The sequence below is a fragment of the Scyliorhinus canicula genome, chromosome 17 (genome assembly GCF_902713615.1).
Source record: "Scyliorhinus canicula chromosome 17, sScyCan1.1, whole genome shotgun sequence".
Taxonomy (NCBI): Eukaryota; Metazoa; Chordata; class Chondrichthyes; order Carcharhiniformes; family Scyliorhinidae; genus Scyliorhinus; species Scyliorhinus canicula.
Window position 1 is genome coordinate 35,660,839 of NC_052162.1, and position 18,911 is coordinate 35,679,749.

An 18,911-nucleotide genomic window follows, 5' to 3' on the forward strand; every position below is an offset into this window, starting at 1 on the left:
TCCAATACAGCTACAACACTGGCATCAACTTGGCAATGCAGAAAATTGCAGAAGTGTGTCCCAAACGCAAGAGGATAAATCCAACCTGACCAATCACTACTCTATTAATTTATTCTTGATCATCAATAAATTAGGTGAAGGGGTTTTCAGCAATGCTATTATCAAATGACATGCACATAGCAAAAACCTGGCCACCGACGCTTTGGGTTCCACCAGGGTCACTCAGCTTCTGACCTTAATATAGCCTTGTTTCACATATGGACAAAAGAGCGGAACTCTAGAGGTGAGAGTGACTTCTCTTGATAGCAAGGCAGCCGTTGACGGAGTATGGCATCAAAGAGCCCTAGCAAAACTGGAGTCGATGGGAATCAGGTTGTGGTTGTTATCAGTCATCACTATCCAAATGCAGCAAGGCTTGGACTAGCAAGTCTTGGACTGTCAAATAACATTGACACCACACAAGTGGCAAGCAATGGCTATCTTGAATGCGCGAATATAATCTTCGTCCCATGATGTTTAATGGTACGACCTTCACTGAATGCCCCACTGTCAACATACTGGTTGTTACCACTGACAAGAAACTGAAGTAGCCATTTAAATACTGAGGCTGGAAGAGCAGGTCAGAGGCTGGGAATCTTGTGACCAGTAACTCATCTCTTCATATGCGTGCCCACGTGCATGCACACACCGGCGCGCACACCAGCAGGCGCGCCCACTCACCATCAGCGCACGCTCGCCCGCACACCAGCACACGCAATTCTGGTGGAATAGGAACCCTTGAATTTCAGACCCATAGTTTCAGTACCAATTGACTACCTCTTTCCCTTGTTGAGACTGAACTTCAGTGTGAAAGTGTTATGGAATATAACCATTTAAAGCACTTCATTTTCCTCTGCTCTATTTCGGGTATTAACCGTTTGCATCTGCTCACAATTTTAGCAATGCTTGCATTACAAAGAAGATTCAGATCTTTAAATTATTGCACAGAATTTATTGTAGAAACTTGTAATTACGGAGTGAATGTTCATCTAAGCACAATTGAATCGAGTTGTGGTCCAAACACACATTGGATTGGATTTGTTTATTGTCACGTGTACCGAGGTACACTGAAAGGTATTTTTCTGCGTGCAGCTCAAACCGATCATTTGGTACATGATAAGAAAAGAAAATACATAATAGGGCAACACAAGATACACAATGTAAATACCTAGACACCAGCATTGGGTAAAGCATACAGGAGTGTAGTATTAATCAGGTCAATCTATAAGGGGATCATTTAGGAATCTGGTAACAGCGGGGAAGAAGCTGTTTTTGAATCTATTCGTGTGTTCTCAGACTTTTGTATCTCCTGCCCGATGGAAGAAGTTGGAACAGTGAGTAGGCCGGATGGAAAGGGGTCTTTAATTATGCTGCCCGCTTTCCCAAGGGAGGCGGAGGTGTGGGTAGAGTCAATAGATGGGAGGGGTTCATGTGATGGACTGGGCAGTATTCATGACTCTGAAGTTTCTTGCAGTCTTGGGCCGCGCAGTTGCCATACCAGGCTGTGATGTAGCCAGATAAGATGCTTTCTGTGGTGCACCTGTAAAAGTTGGGAAGAGTCGGTGTGAACATGCCAAATTTCCTTAGTTTCCAGGGGAAGTATAGGCGCTGTTGTGCTTTCTTGGTGGTAGTGTCGACATGAGTGGACCAGGACAGATTTTTGGTGATGTGCACACCTCGGAATTTGAAGCTGTCAACCATCTCCACCTCGGAGTTTCTGGTCCAGTTCTGGTCACCCAAGATAACACTGAGAGATTCAAGCATATAACAACACAAGGCTGGTGCATAGCATCACAGATGTGAATAATGTAAAAATATATATTTTGCACCTGGGGAGGCATCATAATGAGGTATAATAGTTAAATTTCAGGAAAAGGTAAATGACAAAGTTTCAATTTTCAGATTATAAAAAAGATTCAGCAATTCATATTTAGCAAATTTTATTGATACTGGGAAATGCTTCTTCACATACAATAGACTTGAGTTGAGCATTGGACTCTCTTTTATGAAACCGTTGAATACCTTAATGTTGGTTACTTGAGACAAACCCAATGGCCACTCTTTGTGGCATGATTACCGCACTCCACTGTCACTCCCATGCTATCAGTATAATAGCACCTTCAAATGTTGCATGTTCTGTACTACTTGAATATAATATAATTTACTCAAGATGCATTCTGGGTCATATTGTGAAAGGCAGTACTTGGACTCCTAACGTGCTTCAGAATTATCGACATAACCAATTAGCTCCGAAGAGATATTACAGTTTGCCACATTACAGTGGACAACATTCAATATTTCTTTAGAAATATTCTTTAGATTTCTGAGGCACTGGGACCGATTCTGGAGCAAGTGGGGCCAAGACAGGAAGGATGGCTTGCGACTTCCGGTTGCGGCTATGCAGAGCTAAGTCGCACGTTCGGCAGCTCCCGCTTGGAATGGACTTTAGGGCTCTTTTCAGGGCCCCCAACGGCATTTGTTTCGACATCTCCCGGTGTGGGAAGGAGACTGCAACATTCCCCCGACATGTGCATGGCTTGGACCAGGAGCAGGGCAACTAAAAAAAGTGGTGGTTAAGCCAAAGAAAGTGCGAGGGAAGAAAAGCAAGATGGCGGCGGGCGGAGACCAGGCAGCGTGGATGCAGTGGGCGCAGGAGCATCAGGGGGTTATCCAGTGCTGCTTCAGGGAGCTCAAAGCTGACCTGCTGGAGCCGATGAAGGCTTCTATTGATAAGCTGCTGGAGACCTATGCGGCCCAGGGGGTGGTGATCCGCGAGGTCCGGCAAAAGATCTCAGATAACGAGGACGAGAGTTTGGGCCTAGCGGTAAAGGTGGAAGCGCACGAGGCGCTCCATAAGAAATGGCAGGAACAGTTCGAGGAGATGGAGAATCGGTCGAGTCGGAAGAATTTGCGGATCCTGGGCCTCCCGGAGGGGTCGGGCGTGGGGGCCTATGTGGTCACCATGTTAAACTCGCTGATGGGAGCGGGGTCCTTCCAGGGGCCCCTGGAAGGGCCCATAGAGTGCTGGCGTGGAGGCCCAAGGCTAACGAGCCGCCGCGGGCGGTGCTGGTGCGGTTTCATCGGTTCGCTGATGGGGAGTGCGTACTCAGGTGGGCCAAGAAAGAGAGGAGCAGCAGGTGGGAGAACGTGGAAGTTCGAATATATCAGGACTGAAGCGCGGAGGTGGCGAAGGAGAGGGCCGGGTACAACCGGGCGAAGGCGGTGCTGCACAGGAAGGGGGTGAAGTTTGGCATGCTGCAGCCGGCGCATCTGTGGGTCACCTACAAGGACCTGCACCATTATTTTGAGTCCCCGGAGGAGGCGTGGGCCTTCGTTCAGGCCAAGAAGCTGGACACAAACAGAGAATCGGGATGGGGTGGCCATGGTTGGGGATTGTTGTGGTTGTTACATTTTGAGGGGGGGGGGGTTCTTTGTTCTTGTTTATTTTTGGTTCGATGTGGGTGGTTAGGATGGGTTGGGCACTGTTTTCTGGTTGGGTCTGGCGGGTGGGCTCTTGGAAGGGGGCAAGTAAACGGAGTGGGGGGAGGGTGAGGCCTGAGTCGGGGATGAGGGCACTGGGCCTGTAAAAGAGCTGCTCCAGAGGAGGCGGGGCCGGGCAGGTGGAAAGTGTGGGCTTTTTCCCGGGCTGGAGGGGGCGGGGCCGGGGCAGGGAAGCGCGGTCTTTTTCCCGTGCTTGGGATGGCAGGGGGAGGTGGAGAGCCTGCTGGTGGGTAATGGAGGGGAAGTCCCACAATGGGAGGAGTCGAAGGAGAGGCGGGAGCGTCCGGGGTCAGCAGGAGTCAGCTGACTTGCGGGAGTGCAGTGGGGGGAGCAATGCAGCTAGGAGGGGTCCTAGCTGGGGGGGGGGGAAGAGAGTCGGGGGGGAAAAGAGGAAAGGGGGGGGGGGGGGGGGGGGGAAAGAGAGAACCGGGTTGCTGTTGGTACGTTCAAGGGCGGGTCTGCCACTGTGGGGAACGGGCCGGGCGTGGGCGCGTGGCTGGCCCAGGAGGGGTTATGGCTTGTCAGCAGGGAGGGGAGCGGGCAGCCCGCTGATCCAGCTGATAACCTGGAACGTAAGGGGACTGAATGGGTCGGTTAAGCAGGCCCGGGTGTTTCACGCACACTGAAGGGGCTGAAGGCGGACGTGGTCATGGCGACCAGGTAAGATTGAGGAGGGGTGGGTAGGCCAGGTGTTTCATTCAGGGCTGGATGCCAAAATCGGGGGGGGGGGGGGGGGGGGGGGGGGGGGGGGGGGGGGGGGGGGGGGGGGGGGGGGGGGGGGGGGGGGGGGGGGGGGGGGGGGGGGGGAGAAGAGGAGAGGAGAGAGAGAGAGATCTTGATGGGAAACAGGGTGTTGTTCGAGGAGTCGAGCATTGTGACAGCCAATGGCGGCAGGTACGTAATGGTAAGTGGTAAGCTGCAAGGGGAGAGGGTGGTGCTGTTCAACGTGTAGGCCCCGAACTGGGACGATGCGGGTTTTATGTGGCGCATGTTGGGTCGGATCCCGGACTTGGAAGTGGGGGGCCTAATAATGGGGGGGGGGGGGAAGGACTTGAACACGTGGTGTTGGATCCGGCACTGGATCGCTCCAGGTCTAGGATGGTAGGAGGCTGGCGGCGGCTAAAGTGCTGAGGGGGTTTATGGACCAGATGGGACGGGTGGACCCTTGGAGATTTGCAAGGCCGGGGGTTAGGGAATTTTCCTTCTTCTCGCACGTTCATAAGGCCTAGTCCCGGATCGCCGCCTTTGTTATGAGCAGGGCGCTGATTGCGAGAGTAGAGGATACCGAGTACTCGGCGATAGCCATTTCGGATCACGCCCCGCATTGGGTAGACAGAGCTGGGGGAGGAGAGGGACCAGCGCCCGTTGTGGCGCTTGGAGGTGGGGCTGTTGGCGGATGAGCAGGTCCGAGGAAGCATAGAAAGACACCTGGAGGCCAACGATAACGAGAAGGTCCGAGTGGGGATGGTCTGGGAGGCGCTGAAGGCGGTGGTTAGGGGAGAGCTGATCTCCATTAGGGCCTACGAGGAGAGAACAAAGGGGGAGGCTGGTGGGGAAGTTGGTGAGGGTAGACAGGAGGCCCAGGGGGCGATTTACGAATATGGGGAAAAGGCAAGTTGGATGCTGGCGCATCAGCTTCGGAAGCGGGACGCAGCTGGGGAGATTGGGGGAGTTAAGGATAGGAGAGGGAGTGTGGTGCGGAGTGAGGTTGGCATCAATGGGGTCTTTAGTGACTTTTATGAGGAACTGTATCGGTCTGAGCCCCCACTGGAGGCGGGACGGATGGACCGTTTTCTGGACCAACTGAGGTTCCCGAAGGTGCAGGAGGGACTGGTGGTGATATTCAGGGCCCCGATTGGGCTGGAGGAGCTGGCCAAAGGGATAGGGAGCATGCAGGCGGGGAGGCACCGGGACCGGATGGTTTCCCGGTTGAATTTTACAAAAACATATGTGGACCTGTTGGGCCCGCTGCTGGTTAGGACCTTCAATGAGGCAAGGGAGGGGTGGCCTTGCCCCCGACAATGTCCCTGGCACTGATCTCCTTGATCCTGAAGCGTGACAAGGATCCCCTGCAGTGTGAGTCTCACAGGCCGATTTCGTTGTTAAATGTAGATGCCAAGGTGCTGGCGAAGGTCTTAGCCACAGAATTGAGGATTGTGTGCCGCAGGTCATCCACGAAGACCAGACGGGGTTCGTGAAGGGGAGGCAGTTGAACACGAATGTGCGGAGGCTCCTGAACGTTATGATGCCGGCGAGGGAGGGTGAGGCGGTGGCGGAGATGGAAGCTGAGAAGGTCTTCGATAGGGTAGAGTGGGGGTACTTGTGGGAGGTGCTGGACAGGTTTGGGTTTGGGGATGGGTTCGTCAGGTGGGTTAGGCTGTTATACGAGGTCCCGATGACGAGTGTGGCCACGAACAAGAGGAGGTCTGAGTACTTTCGGTTGCATTGAGGGACGAGGTAGGGGTGTCCCTCGTCCCCCCTGCTCTTCACAATGGCGATTGAACCCCTGGCTGTGGCACTGAGGGAGTCGAGGAACTGGAGGGGGCTGGTGTGGGGTGGGGAGGAGCATAGGGTGTCGCTCTATGCGGACCACTTGCTGCTACATGTGGCGGACCCGGTGAGGGGGGATGCCGGAGGTAATGAGATCCTCAGGGAGTTCGGGGATTTTTCAGGGTACAAGATCAACATGGGGAAGAGTTGTTCGTGGTTCACCCAGGGGACCAGGAGAGGGGGATTGGCGAGCTCCCACTAAAAAGGGCGGAGAGGAGCTTCAGGTATTTGGGGTCCAGGTGGCCAGGAGCTGCGGGGGCCCTGCATAGACTTCATTTCACGAGGCTGGTGGAGCAAATGGAGGAGGAGTTGAAGAGGTGGGATGCGTTGCCACTGTCCCTGGCGGGTAGGGCACAGTCAGTCAAGATGACAGTGCTCCCAAGTTTTTGGTCCTGTTTTAGTGCCTCCCCATTCTTATCCCGAAGGCCTCCTTTAGGAGGGTTAACAGGAGCATAATGGAGTTTGTGTGTGTGGGGGGGGGTTGGCGCTGCACAACCTTTGTGGATACTACTGGGCCGCTAATGCGGCGATGGTGCGCAGTGGGTGATGGAGGGGCAGGGGGCGGCATGGAAGAGGCTGGAGATGGCGTCTTGTGAGGGTATGAGTCTGGAGGCGCTGGCAACGGTGCCGCTGCCAACGGTGCCGCTGCCGATCCCTCCAATGAGGTATACCACGAGCCGGGTGGTGGCGGCTACTCTCAAAATTTGGGGGCAATGGAGGCGGCACAGGGGGGAGGTGGGGGCCTGGGTGTGGACCCCGATACGGGGGAACCACCGGTTTGTCCCGGGGAGAATAGATGGAGGGTTTTCAGGGTGGCACAGGGCAGGGATAAGAAGGTTGGGGGACCTGTTTGTGGATGGGAAGTTTGCGAGCCTGGGTGAGCTGGAGGAGAAGTACGGGCTCCCCCACGGGAAACACCTTTAGGTATCTACAGGTAAGGGCGTTTGCCAGGCGGCAAGTGGTGGAATTCCCGCTGCTGCCGCCACGCACGGTACAGGACAGGGTGCTCTCGGGGCTGTGAGTTGGAGAGGGGAAACTTTCGGCAACATACCAGGTGATGCAGGAGGAGGATGAAGCCTCGGTGGAGGAGCTGAAAGTTAAGTGGGAGGAAGAGTTGGGGGAGGAGATAGAGGAGGGGACGTGGGCAGATGCCCTAGGGAGGGTGAACTCTTCCTCTTCGTGCGCGAGGCTCAGCCTCATACAGTTTAAGGTGCTGCACAGGGCACACATGACCTGGACAAGGATGAGCCGGTTTTTTGGGGGTGAGGACAGGTGTGTTAGGTGCTCAGGGAGTCCAGCAAACCACATCCATATGTTCTGGGCTAGTCCAGCGCTGGAGGAATTTTGGAAGGGCGTAGCGAGGATCCAGGGTCAAACTGGGCTGGGGGCTCGCAATATTTAGGGTTGCAGAGGAGCTGGGAGTGCAGGTGGCGAAAGAGGCCGGTATTCTGGCCTTTGCGTCCCTGGTAGCCCGGCGGAGGATTCTTCTTCAATGGAAGGATGCGAGGCCCCCAAGCGTGGAGGCCTGGATCAGTCACTGAGTTTATTAAATTGGAAAGGGTGAAATTTGCTTTGAAGGGGTCGGTGCAAGGGGTTTTCAGGCGGTGGCAACCGTTCCTAGACTTCCTGGCAGAACGGTAGACAATGGTCAGCAGCAGCAACCGGGGGGGGATTTAATTTATTTTTGTTTTTTCTATGTTGGAGGATCTGAGGGGGTGTTATATATTTATGTGTGCTATGTGTTTCGATGGGTGTTAATTTATTATTTTTGTACAGTGGGGAGGGAGGCATTGAGTTGTTTTGTTCTGTTTTGTATTTAATTCTATTGGGTTCCTTTTTCATTTTGTTGTTGATATTTTGTGAAAACTTTAATAAAAATTATTTTTAAAAATGAAAGGAAGGATGGCTTGCACCTTGACAGGACTGGGACTAATGTCCTCATGGGGAGATTTGTTAGTGCTGTTGGGCAGGGTTTAAACTTGATTGGGGATGAAACCGGGGGGTAAATTCAGAGTGGAGACAAAAAAAACAGGCAGTGGGAAGTAAAGAAACATTAACTGATGAAGATATATCAGAGTGTAGTATCAATGTAAATAGAATATTTGGAGAGTTTGAGAGAATTAAAGTAGGCAATAGTAGGTCATTAGATGGGGTCAGTGAGAGGGAGAAAGCTTTTTTACAAAAAAGCCTAAATCTGGGTTATTGTGCAAAGTGTGGTTAAGGAGGTTGGTGAACTACAGGCACAGGTTGACAAATGGAATCATGATATTGTAACAGCGATCAAAGGAGGGCAGGACTGCACATTAAATGTTTCTGGGTATGTTTAAGAGGGACATTAAAGGAAGGAAAGGAGGGACTGGCAGTATTTATTAAGGATGGTATTACAGTACTTGAGAGAGGATGTTCCAGAAAGGTTAAAGACTGAATCTTTCTGGCTGGAAGTAAGGAATGAAAAAGGTGCAATAACATTGATTGGTGTAGTAGATAATAGAATCATAGAAAAGTTACAGCACAGGAGGAGGCCATTCACCCCATCTTGTCCATGCCAGCCCTAGGATATCCAGGTACCGTTTCTAATCCCACCTTCCTACATCCGGTCCATAGCCCTGTAGCTTAGAGCACTTAAGGTGCAGATTCAGGTACCTTTTAAAAGATATAGATCATCAACTAGTGGAAGGGATGTAGAGAAAGAAATTAGCAAAGAAATTAGACAGGTGCAGTGGAGTTTGCACATTCTCCCAGTGTCTGCGTGGGTCTCACCCAACATGTGCAGGGTATTTGAACTGACCATGCTAAATTGCCCCTGAATTGGAAAAAAGAATTGGGTACTTGAAATTCAAAAAAAATTAGAGGTGCAAGAATGATAAGTAATTATAATGGGAACTTCAATTATTCAAATATAGATTGGGACAGGAATAGTGCAATGGGATAAGAGGGGCACGAGTTCATTCTGTTGAAGGGGACAAAAAGTCCGGTGTTTCCTGGATGACGAGGGACATGAAGATGAAAAGCAAGAAGTCGGTCTATGATGGATGTCATGTCAAGATTACAATTCTGAATCATACTTACCAGAGGGAAAGTGGGGGAGAAAAAGAAAAGAAAGGAGCGCACATGAAATGAGGCTGGTAGCTAACATCAAAGGGAAACCCAAGGTCTTCTATGGGCTTATAAATAATAAAAGGGTGGTAAACTAAAGAGGATGGCTGATTCGGGATAAAAACATGGACTTGCAGGAGACATAGTAGAAGTATTAAACTAATACTTTGCATCTGTCTTTATAAAGAAACTGACTAAGTTGAGAGGCGAGGTCATTGGTACACTGGAATAATTCACAAGCGAGAGGGAGGAAGTGTTGGTTATTTTTACTCAAAGTAGTTAAGATACCAGGACCGAATACGATGCATCCAAGGGTACTGAGGGAAGAGAGAGTGAAAATCGCAGAGGCATGAGTAATATTCTTCCTGTCTTCCTTAAACTTGTGTGATGTGCAAGGATAAAGCCAACAACTATGGACTGGTCAATTTGCTTTCAGTGGTGGGGAAACTTCTGAAAACTATAGTTCAGTGCAGGGTAAAGGAAAACCAACATGAATTAATTAAGGGAAAAGTTTGCTAACTTGCTGGAGTTTTTTTGAGAAGGAAACTAGGTTGATGAGTGAAATGCTGTTGATATGGTGTATATGGATTTTCGAAGGGCATTTGAACAGTGCCACACAACTTGTGGAATAAAAAAAAAGGAAAGTAGACTTGGATATGAAATTGGCTGATTGTCAGAAAATAGATTGTTTTTCAGGTTGGAGGAAGTTTTATAGTGGAGCTCCCCAGGGTTCAATATTCCTGATGTAGATTATTTACCTAGTCTGGTGTTCAGAGCACAATTTCAACATTTGCAGATGGTACGAAGATTGGAAATGATCAGATGTGATGAGAATAGTTTAGAACTTCAATTGGACTTGATATCTTGATTGATTGGACAGAAAAATGACAAATGAGGTCCAATTCACAGGAATGTGAGGTGATTCATTTTGACAGGAGGGATATGGAGAGGCAATGTATAAGAAAGGAAGAAACTGAAGGATGTGCGGAACAGATACCTCGCTATGTATGTGCACAAGCTATTGAAGATGGCAAGGCATGTTCAGAGAACAGCTCATAAAGTATCTTAGACTTTATTAATTGAGTACAAGTGTACGGTCATGTTGAACTTGCATAAAACACTAGTTAGGCATAATGGAGCATTGCGAATGGTTCTGGACACCATACTTGAGGAAAGAGATGAAGGTGTTGGAGTGCAGAGGAGATTCACAACATTCCAAAGATAAAGAAATGTGGCTCCAAGGATCGATTGGCGAGCTTGGGACTGTTTTTGGAGAAGGTTGAGAGGAGACTTGACAGTGGTAGATAGATAGATAGAGAAATACAGCACAGAACAGGCCCTTCGGCCCACGATGTTGCGCCGAACTTTTGTCCTAGGTTAATCATAGAATTTTGGACAATTTGTCATGGCCAATCCACCCAACCTGCACATCTTTGGACTGTGGGAGGAAACCGGAGTACCCGGAGGAAACCCACGCAGTCACGGGGAGGATGTGCAGACTCCACACAGACAGTGACCCAAGTCGAAATCGAACTTGGGACCCTGGAGCTGTGAAGCAATTGTGCTATCCACAATGCTACCGTGCTGTCCTTAAGAAGTTAACCTACACTCCCTTATTCTACCCTAATCCAAGTACCTATCCAATAGCCGTTTGAAGGTCCATAAATTTCCGACTCAACTACTACCACAGGCAGTGCATTCCATGCCCCCACTACTCTCTGGGTAAAGAACCTACCTCTGACATCCCCTCTATATCTTCCACCATTTATCTTAAATTTATGTCCCCTTGTAATGGTGTGTTCCACCCGGGGAAAAAGTCTCTGACTATCTACTCTATCTATTCCCCTGATCATCTTATAAACCTCTATCAAGTCGCCCCTCATCCTTCTCCGTTCCAATGAGAAAAGGCCCAGCACCCTCAATCTTTCCTCGTATGACCTACTCTCCATTCCAGGCAACATCCTGGTAAATCTCCTCTGCACCTTTTCCAAAGCTTCCACATCCTTCCTAAAATGAGGTGACCAGAACTGCACACAGTACTCCAAATGTGGCCTGACCAAGGTTTTGTACAGCTGCATCATCACCTCACGGCTCTTAAATTCAATCCCTCTGCTAATGAACGCTAGCACACCATAGGCCTTCTTCACAGCTCTATCCACTTGAGTGGCAACTTTCAAAGAACAATGAACATAGACCCCAAGATCTCTCTGCTCCTCCACATTGCCAAGAACCCTACCATTAACCCTGTATTCCGCATTCAGATTTGTCCTTCCAAAATGGACAACCTCACACTTGTCAGGGTTAAACTCCATCTGCCACTTCTCAGCCCAGCTCTGCATTCTATCTATGTCTCTTTGAAGCCGACAACAGCCCTCCTCACTATCCACAACTCCACCAATCTTCGTATCATCTGCAAATTTACTGACCCACCCTTCAACTCCCTCATCCAAGTCGTTAATGAAAATCACAAACAGCAGAGGACCCAGAACTGATCCCTGCGGTACGCCACTGATAACTGGGCTCCAGGCTGAATATTTGCCATCCACCACAACTGTCTGTCTTCTATCGGTTAGCCAGTTTGTTATCCAACTGGCCAAATTTCCCACTATCCCATGCCTCCTTACTTTCTGCATAAGCCTACCATGGGGAACCTTATCAAATGCCTTACTAAAATCCATGTACACTACATCCACTGCTTTACCTTCATCCACATGCTTGGTCACCTCCTCAAAGAATTCAATAAGACTTGTAAGGCAAGACCTACCCCTCACAAATCCGTGCTGACTATCCCTAATCAAGCAATGCCTTTCCAGATGCTCAGAAATCCTATCCCTCAGTACCCTTTCCATTACTTTGCCTACCACCGAAGTAAGACTAACTGGCCTGTAATTCCCAGGGTTATCCCTATTCCCTTTTTTGAACAGGGGCACGACATTCGCCACTCTCCAATCCTCTGGTACCACCCCTGTTGACAGCGAGGACGAAAAGATCATTGCCAACGGCTCTGCAATTTCATTTCTTGCTTCCCATAGAATCCTTGGATATATCCCGTCAGGCCCGGGGGACTTGTCTATCCTCAAGTTTTTCAAAACGCGCAACACATCTTCCTTCCTGACAAGTATCTCCTCAAGCTTATCAGTCTGCTTCACGCTGTCCTCTCCAACAATATGGCCCCTCTCATTTGTAAATACTGAAGAAAAATACTTGTTCAAGACCTCTCCTATCTCTTCAGACTCAATACACAATCTCCCGCTACTGTCCTTAATCGGACCTACTCTCACTCTAGTTATTCTCATATTTCTCACGTATGTGTAAAAGGCCTTGGGGTTTTCCTTGATCCTACCCGCCAAGGATTTTTCATGCCCTCTCTTAGCTCTCCTAATCCCTTTCTTCAGTTCCCTCCTGGCTATCTTATATCCCTCCAGCGCCCTGTCTGAACCTTGTTTCTTCAGCCTTACATAAGTCTCCTTCTTCCTCTTAACAAGACATTCAACCTCTCTTGTCAACCATGGTTCCCTCACTCGACCATCTCTTCCCTGCCTGACAGGGACATACATATCAAAGACACGCAGTACCTGATCCTTGAACAAGTTCCACATTTCACTTGTGTCCTTCCCTGACAGCCTATGTTCCCAACTTCTGCACTTCAATTCTTGTCTGACAGCATTGTATTTACCCTTCCCCCAATTATAAACCTTGCCCTGTTGCTCGCACCTATCCCTCTCCATTACTAAAGTGAAAGTCACAGAATTGTGGTCACTACCTCCAAAATGCTCCCCCACTAACAAATCTATCACCTGCCCTGGTTCATTACCAAGTACTAAATCCAATATGGCCTCCCCTCTGGTCGGACAATCTACATACTGTGTTAGAAAAGCTTCCTGGACACACTGCACAAACACTACCCCATCCAAACTATTTGATCTAAAGAGTTTCCACTCAATGTTTGGGAAGTTGAAGTCGCCCATGATCATCAGGTGTATTCAAGATCATCAGGTGTATGGATAGGGTAAATAGTGAAAAACTTCCCATTCAGGTGAGCACCAAGTGTGAGAGGGCGCAGTCAAATATTTGGCAAAAGGAGTAAAAGTGATGTGAGAAATATTGTTCTAACTCAGAGTGAATGGAATCTGGAAAAAACTTTGCAAGAGGGTCGTGGAGGCAAGTTCAATGGAGTTACTTAAAAGGGATCGGATTGCTATCTCGGAAAGAATATGCTAAATTATGGGGATAAGGTAAAGGACTGGCACTCGGCTCGGTAGAATGCTGTTTCATAGAGCCAGTGAAAACTTGAGCTGAATGACCTTGTTCTGCAATGTAAAGGTGATTGCACGTGCTTAATATCAACCAAAGCAAGCTTAAAAGCATTTGCCAGTGTGTAAAAATACCTTTAATTGCATAAGCCTTGTTACCAATGAATTTCCGAATTCGCTGTCCACCAGTGGAGTAATTTTATATTTTCACCGGTGGAATTATTTTATACTTTCCAGCCAAATTACAAATTTTATTTTGTGCATTTGTAATAAAAATTTGGATATTTTCCAAATATCCCCAGTTGTATGCTAATAAGAGGTGTGTGAGATGCTTGGAGGTCAGGGATCTGTACTTGGGCACAATTTTGCCAATGCTTCAGCATCAGTAATTAATATTTTAAGATAATGATGGATCAGGGATGCCATTCAGACTATCTTAATTTGACCATCTAGTTGGTATTTAAAACCCTCTGCAGTGGCATCCAGTTACTTAATTTACTTTCACCTCTAATAGTCCATCTGGAAATCTATTCTGTGTTATTTCTGAAGTAGTTATTTTACTTTTAGTCTGCAAATTTAAAAGATAGTTTCGGAAAATGGAATCATTTTAAGAACTTAAATTGATATGGTGACTGAGAATTCTGTTGTAAACGTTTACTGTAAAGAACTGATTACAAATGTTATTGCAGCATTTTCTTATGGAAATGTATTTCTAAGCATTTATTTTTCTTTCAGGACCAACTGATAATGTTACGAAAACAAATGCGAGCTTTTTGTCAGCTCTGCCAGCACTACCTGACGAATGTTAATACAGCTGTTAAAGAACAGGTAATAGAAATAATGTCTTCAGCATGAAAGCAGCCACACGTTTTCATTTATCACTCTGTCAAATTGCAAAAGTTGGGATTGCGAACACTGTTTCTCACAGTGACCAATCAGTAAAGGAGAACACTAAAGAGAATGCTGTACTCAATTGATTGTTCCCACCTAATTTACTAGTCGCTTAATTATTTGGGATCATTTTTGGGATCATTAGCCTCATTTGGACACAGCTTGAGAGATTTTGAAAGAAGCTGATGTCCGATGTGAAATTACATTTCCTGTAATTACTTAAGTTGCAGTTCGTGTGGTCTGTTCACGTTTCTTCTGGTGTGAACTATGCAGAGTGGTGCCCCTGAAGCTACACATAACCAATTGTCTCTCCTCAGTGGAAAGAGATGCCTACAGCCCTTTGTGGGCAGTGGCTAACTACTTCTTGATTTTTGATTTCTGAAAACAACAGTACATTGGTATTTAGAAATCTATAGTTAAATCGGTCATTTACATTAATATTCTATTCCTCAGAATTGTATTTTATCAAAATATATTGACATATCATTTGCTAACTGTATTAGTCAAAGTTTATAAGAGAAATTAGAACCGAGTTTGCTACATTGTCTTGCTTATTGTAACTTTGCTTTTGAAAGAACAGCAAATTCAAATGCCCAAAACAAACTTGTGAGAGTTAAATTAAAACAACGTGTTTTACATCAGGGCAAATTAAAAATCTAACATGGGATCTTTTAGTCTGGACCCTTATTCACTGTGTCATAAAATATACATTTTTAGGGCAGCATCGTGGTGCAGTGGTTAGCACTGCTGCCTCACGGCGCCGAGGTCCCAGGTTCAATCCCGGCTCTGAGTCACTGCCCGTGTGGAGTTTGCACATTCTCCCCATGTTTGTGTGGGTTTCACCCCCACAACCCAAAGTTGCGCAGGGTATGTGGATTGGCCACTCTAAATTGCCCCGTAATTGGAAAAAATGAATTGGGTACTCTTTAATTAAAAAAAATATATACATTTTCATAACACATCCTGTTCCTGTTCATTATACTTGCCATGATTTAGATGGGTTTGGTGTGACAATCGTCTCATGTCAAGTCCAATGCCTGTCCCGACTTAGTCCCTTCTTTATAACATGACTACTCCATTTCCAAACCTCCTCCTTGGTTGGCCCATTTAATTTTTTTCATCTTGAGTCGTACATTGTCCACTTCTTTTAGTCCGATTTGCACCATGACCCACGCATGCTGTGGCTTTACAACTCTGCCAAGCCTCACCTCACCAGCATCTTTATTTGTGAATCCAAAATTAAATCAGTAGAAATGGTCATATATAATTCTAGATGAGAGCGAGACCAAGGGGACTAAAGACAAAAAGGACGCGGCTAAAAATGATTGCGCGTGAGCGCGAAAGATAGAAAATTCACAGAGGTAATTCATAGTGAGGATCTACCATCAGGAATCGAATATATTGTGTATGATGTGCACTTAATTGAGGTGCCAGTTAACTCTTGTTACACTGTTGCTGTCAGGCTCTCTTAATTGTGAGAAAGGGCAACGAAGATCTGCTCGTTTATGTTTTCACTTGCAACTGCAAATTTTCATCACACTTGAAGAAAGTATTTTTTGAAAGCTCAAAAGTCAATAATTTCCAATGGACACTCAATTTCCCAATGACAAAAATACATTTGATTGATCAAGAGAAAATAGAGACATTAGTCTTTATTAGATAGCACGTTTAGCGAGTTGGGCACACCGCAGGTAAAGGGGACTGAGGGAGATAGGAAATGGGTGACCACCAGACAGAGGAAGAGTAGAAAAGCAGGAGAGGGGTCCCCTGCAGTCATCTCCCTCCAAAACAGGTATACCGTTGTTGATACTCTTGAGGGGGATGGTTTACCAGGGGATGGCAGCAGTAGCCAGCTTCATGGCACCGTGGCTGGCTCTGCTGTGCAGGAGGGCAGGTAAAAAAGTGGTAGAGCTATTGTGATGGGGGATTTGATTGTAAGGGGAGTAGACAGGCGTTTCTGCGGACGCAAACGACACTCCAGGAAGGTATGCTGTCTTCTGGGTGCAAGGGTCCTGGATATCTCCGAGCGGCTGCAGGACATTCTAAAGGGGGAGGGTGAACAGCCAGCTCTCTTGGTGTATATAAGCACCAACGATAAAGGTAAAACCAGGATGAGGTCCTACATGAAATGAAAATGAAATGAAAATCGCTTATTGTCACAAGTAGGCTTCAAATGAAGTTACTGTAAAAAGCCCCTAGTCGCCACATTCCGCCGCCTGTTCGGGGAGACTGGTACGGGAATTGAACCGTGCTGCTGGCCTGCCGTGGTCTGCTTTAAAAGCCAGCAATTTAGCCCAGTGTGCTAAACCAGCCCTGTATAAATTTAGAGTATCCAATTCATTTTTTCCAATTAAGGTCCAATTTAGCATGACCAATCCACCTACCATGCACATCTTTTTTTTGGGTTGTTGGGGCGAAACCAACGGAAACACGGGGAAAATGTGCAAACTCCACATGGACAGTGACCCAGAGCCGGGATCGAACCTGGCACCTCGGCGCCGTGAGGCGACTGTGCTAACCACTTACGCCACCATGCTGCTCCATGCTGAATGACATGCTGAATTTGGGGAGTTAGGAGATAAGCTAAAAAGCAGGACATCAAAGGTAGTAATCTGGGGATTGCTACCAGTGCCGCGTGCTAGTCAGAGTAGGACTGACAGGATGACAGCGTGGCTTGAGAGATGATGCAGGAGGGAGGGTTTCAGATCTTTGGGACATTGGAACCGGTTCTGGGTGACATGCGACCATTACAAATAGGACGGCCTACATCTGGGCAGGACTGGAACCAATGTCTTTGGGGGGAGGGGGGGGGGGGGGGGGGGGGAGGTGTTTGCCTGCACTGTTGGGGAGGGTTTAAACTAATGTGGCAGGGGGATTGGAACCAATGCCGGAAATCAGAGGGTAGTAAAGAGGGGGCAGAAACAAAACCTAGTAAGGAGAAAAGTGGAAGGCAGAGAAACAGATTGAACTGCCTAGTATGGCAGGGGGATGGGAACCAGAGCAGGGTCAGCGGGAGATATAACTGAGGGAGAGCTACAGACCAAGGCCAGTAAGATTAAGAGGAAGAGCAGGGAGTGGTTGGTCAACGCAACGGGGTTGGTGGGCTGAAATGCATTAGATTCAATGCAAGGAGTATTTCAGTAAGAAGAGGAACTTCGAGCTTGGATTGGTACGTGGTATTACCAATTGGCCATCTTAAAAACCATTAAAGTAACTAAGTCCCCAGGGCCTGATAGGATCTACCCCAGAATACTGTGGGAGGCAAGGGAGGAAATTGCTGGGGCCTTGACAGTAATCTTTATATCCTCACTGGCTACAGGTGAAGTTCCAGAGGACTGGAGAGTAGCCAAAGTTTTTCCATTGTTGAAGAAGGGAAGTAGGGATAATCCAGGAGATTACAGACCTTACGTCAGTGGAGGGAAACTATTCGAAAAGATTCTTAGAGATGGGATTTACTCACATTTGGAAACAAATGGACTTATTAGTGATGGACAGCATGGTTTTGTGAAGGGGAAGTCGTGCCTCACTAATTTCTTTCAAGTTTTTCGAGGAAGTGACAAAGATGATAGATGAGGGAAAGGCAGTAGATGTTGTATACATGGACTTCAGTAAAGCCTTTGACAAGGTACTTCATGGTAGCCTGGTACAAAAGGTGAAGTCACATTGCATCAGAGGAGAGCTGGCAAGTTGGATACAGAACTGGCTTGGGTACAAAAGACGGCGAGCAGTAGAACAAGAGTTTTTCTGAATGGAAGGCTGTGCCAAGTGGCGTTCCAGAGGGATCAGTTCTGGGACCTTTGTTGTTCGTGGTGAAAATAAATGGTTTGGAAGAAAATATAGCTGGTCTGATGAGTAGGTTTGCAAACGACGGGAAGTAAAAACATTAATGGTAAGCGACACAGCAGGTTGCTACATGAAGATATGGTTCAACGACAAGGAAAATGTGGAGAAAAGTTAAGAGGAAATCTAATTTAGGAGAGGTTACTGATCGAGGTGTTAAGATTCAAAACAGAGGTAAAAAAGCCAACATAAGTGTACTCTACCTGAATGCTCGTAGTATTCGGAATAAGGTAAATGAGTTGATGGCGCAAATCATCATGAATGCCTATAATTTTGTGGCCATTACTGAAACATGGTTAAAGGATGGTCACGACTGGGAGTTAAATATCCAAGGGTATGAAACTATTCGGAAGGACAGAGTGGATGGTAAGGGAGGTGGTGTCGTCTGTTATTGAAGGATGACATTCGGGCAATAGTAAGGGATGACATCGGTGCTATGGAGGATAAGGTTGAATCCATTTGGGTGGAAATCAGGGATAGTAAGGTGAAAAGGTCACTGATAAGGAGTAGTCTATAGGCCGCCAAATAGTAACATTATGGTGGGGCACGCAATAAACAAAGAAATAACGGATGCATGTAGAAATGGGACAACAGTTATCATGGGGGATTTTAATCTACATGTCGATTGGTTTAACCAGGTTGGTCAAGGCAGCCTTGAGGAGGAGTTTATAGAATGTATCCGCGATAGTTTCCTAGAACAGTATGTAATGGAACCTAGGAGGGAACAAGCGGTCCTAGATC

At 47.4% G+C, this 18,911-nt stretch overlaps 1 protein-coding gene across 9 annotated transcripts in view; it reads left to right on the forward strand.

The window, feature by feature from the left end:
* stag2b (stromal antigen 2b) overlaps positions 1–18,911 on the forward strand; it is a 246,641-nt gene that overhangs the window by 197,720 nt on the left and 30,010 nt on the right. For all 9 annotated transcript variants that reach the window (XM_038774985.1, XM_038774992.1, XM_038774990.1 and 6 more), the window contains one exon: positions 14,175–14,267. In XM_038774985.1, the coding sequence (XP_038630913.1) occupies positions 14,175–14,267 (93 nt within the window). The remainder of the gene's footprint in view (positions 1–14,174; positions 14,268–18,911) is intronic.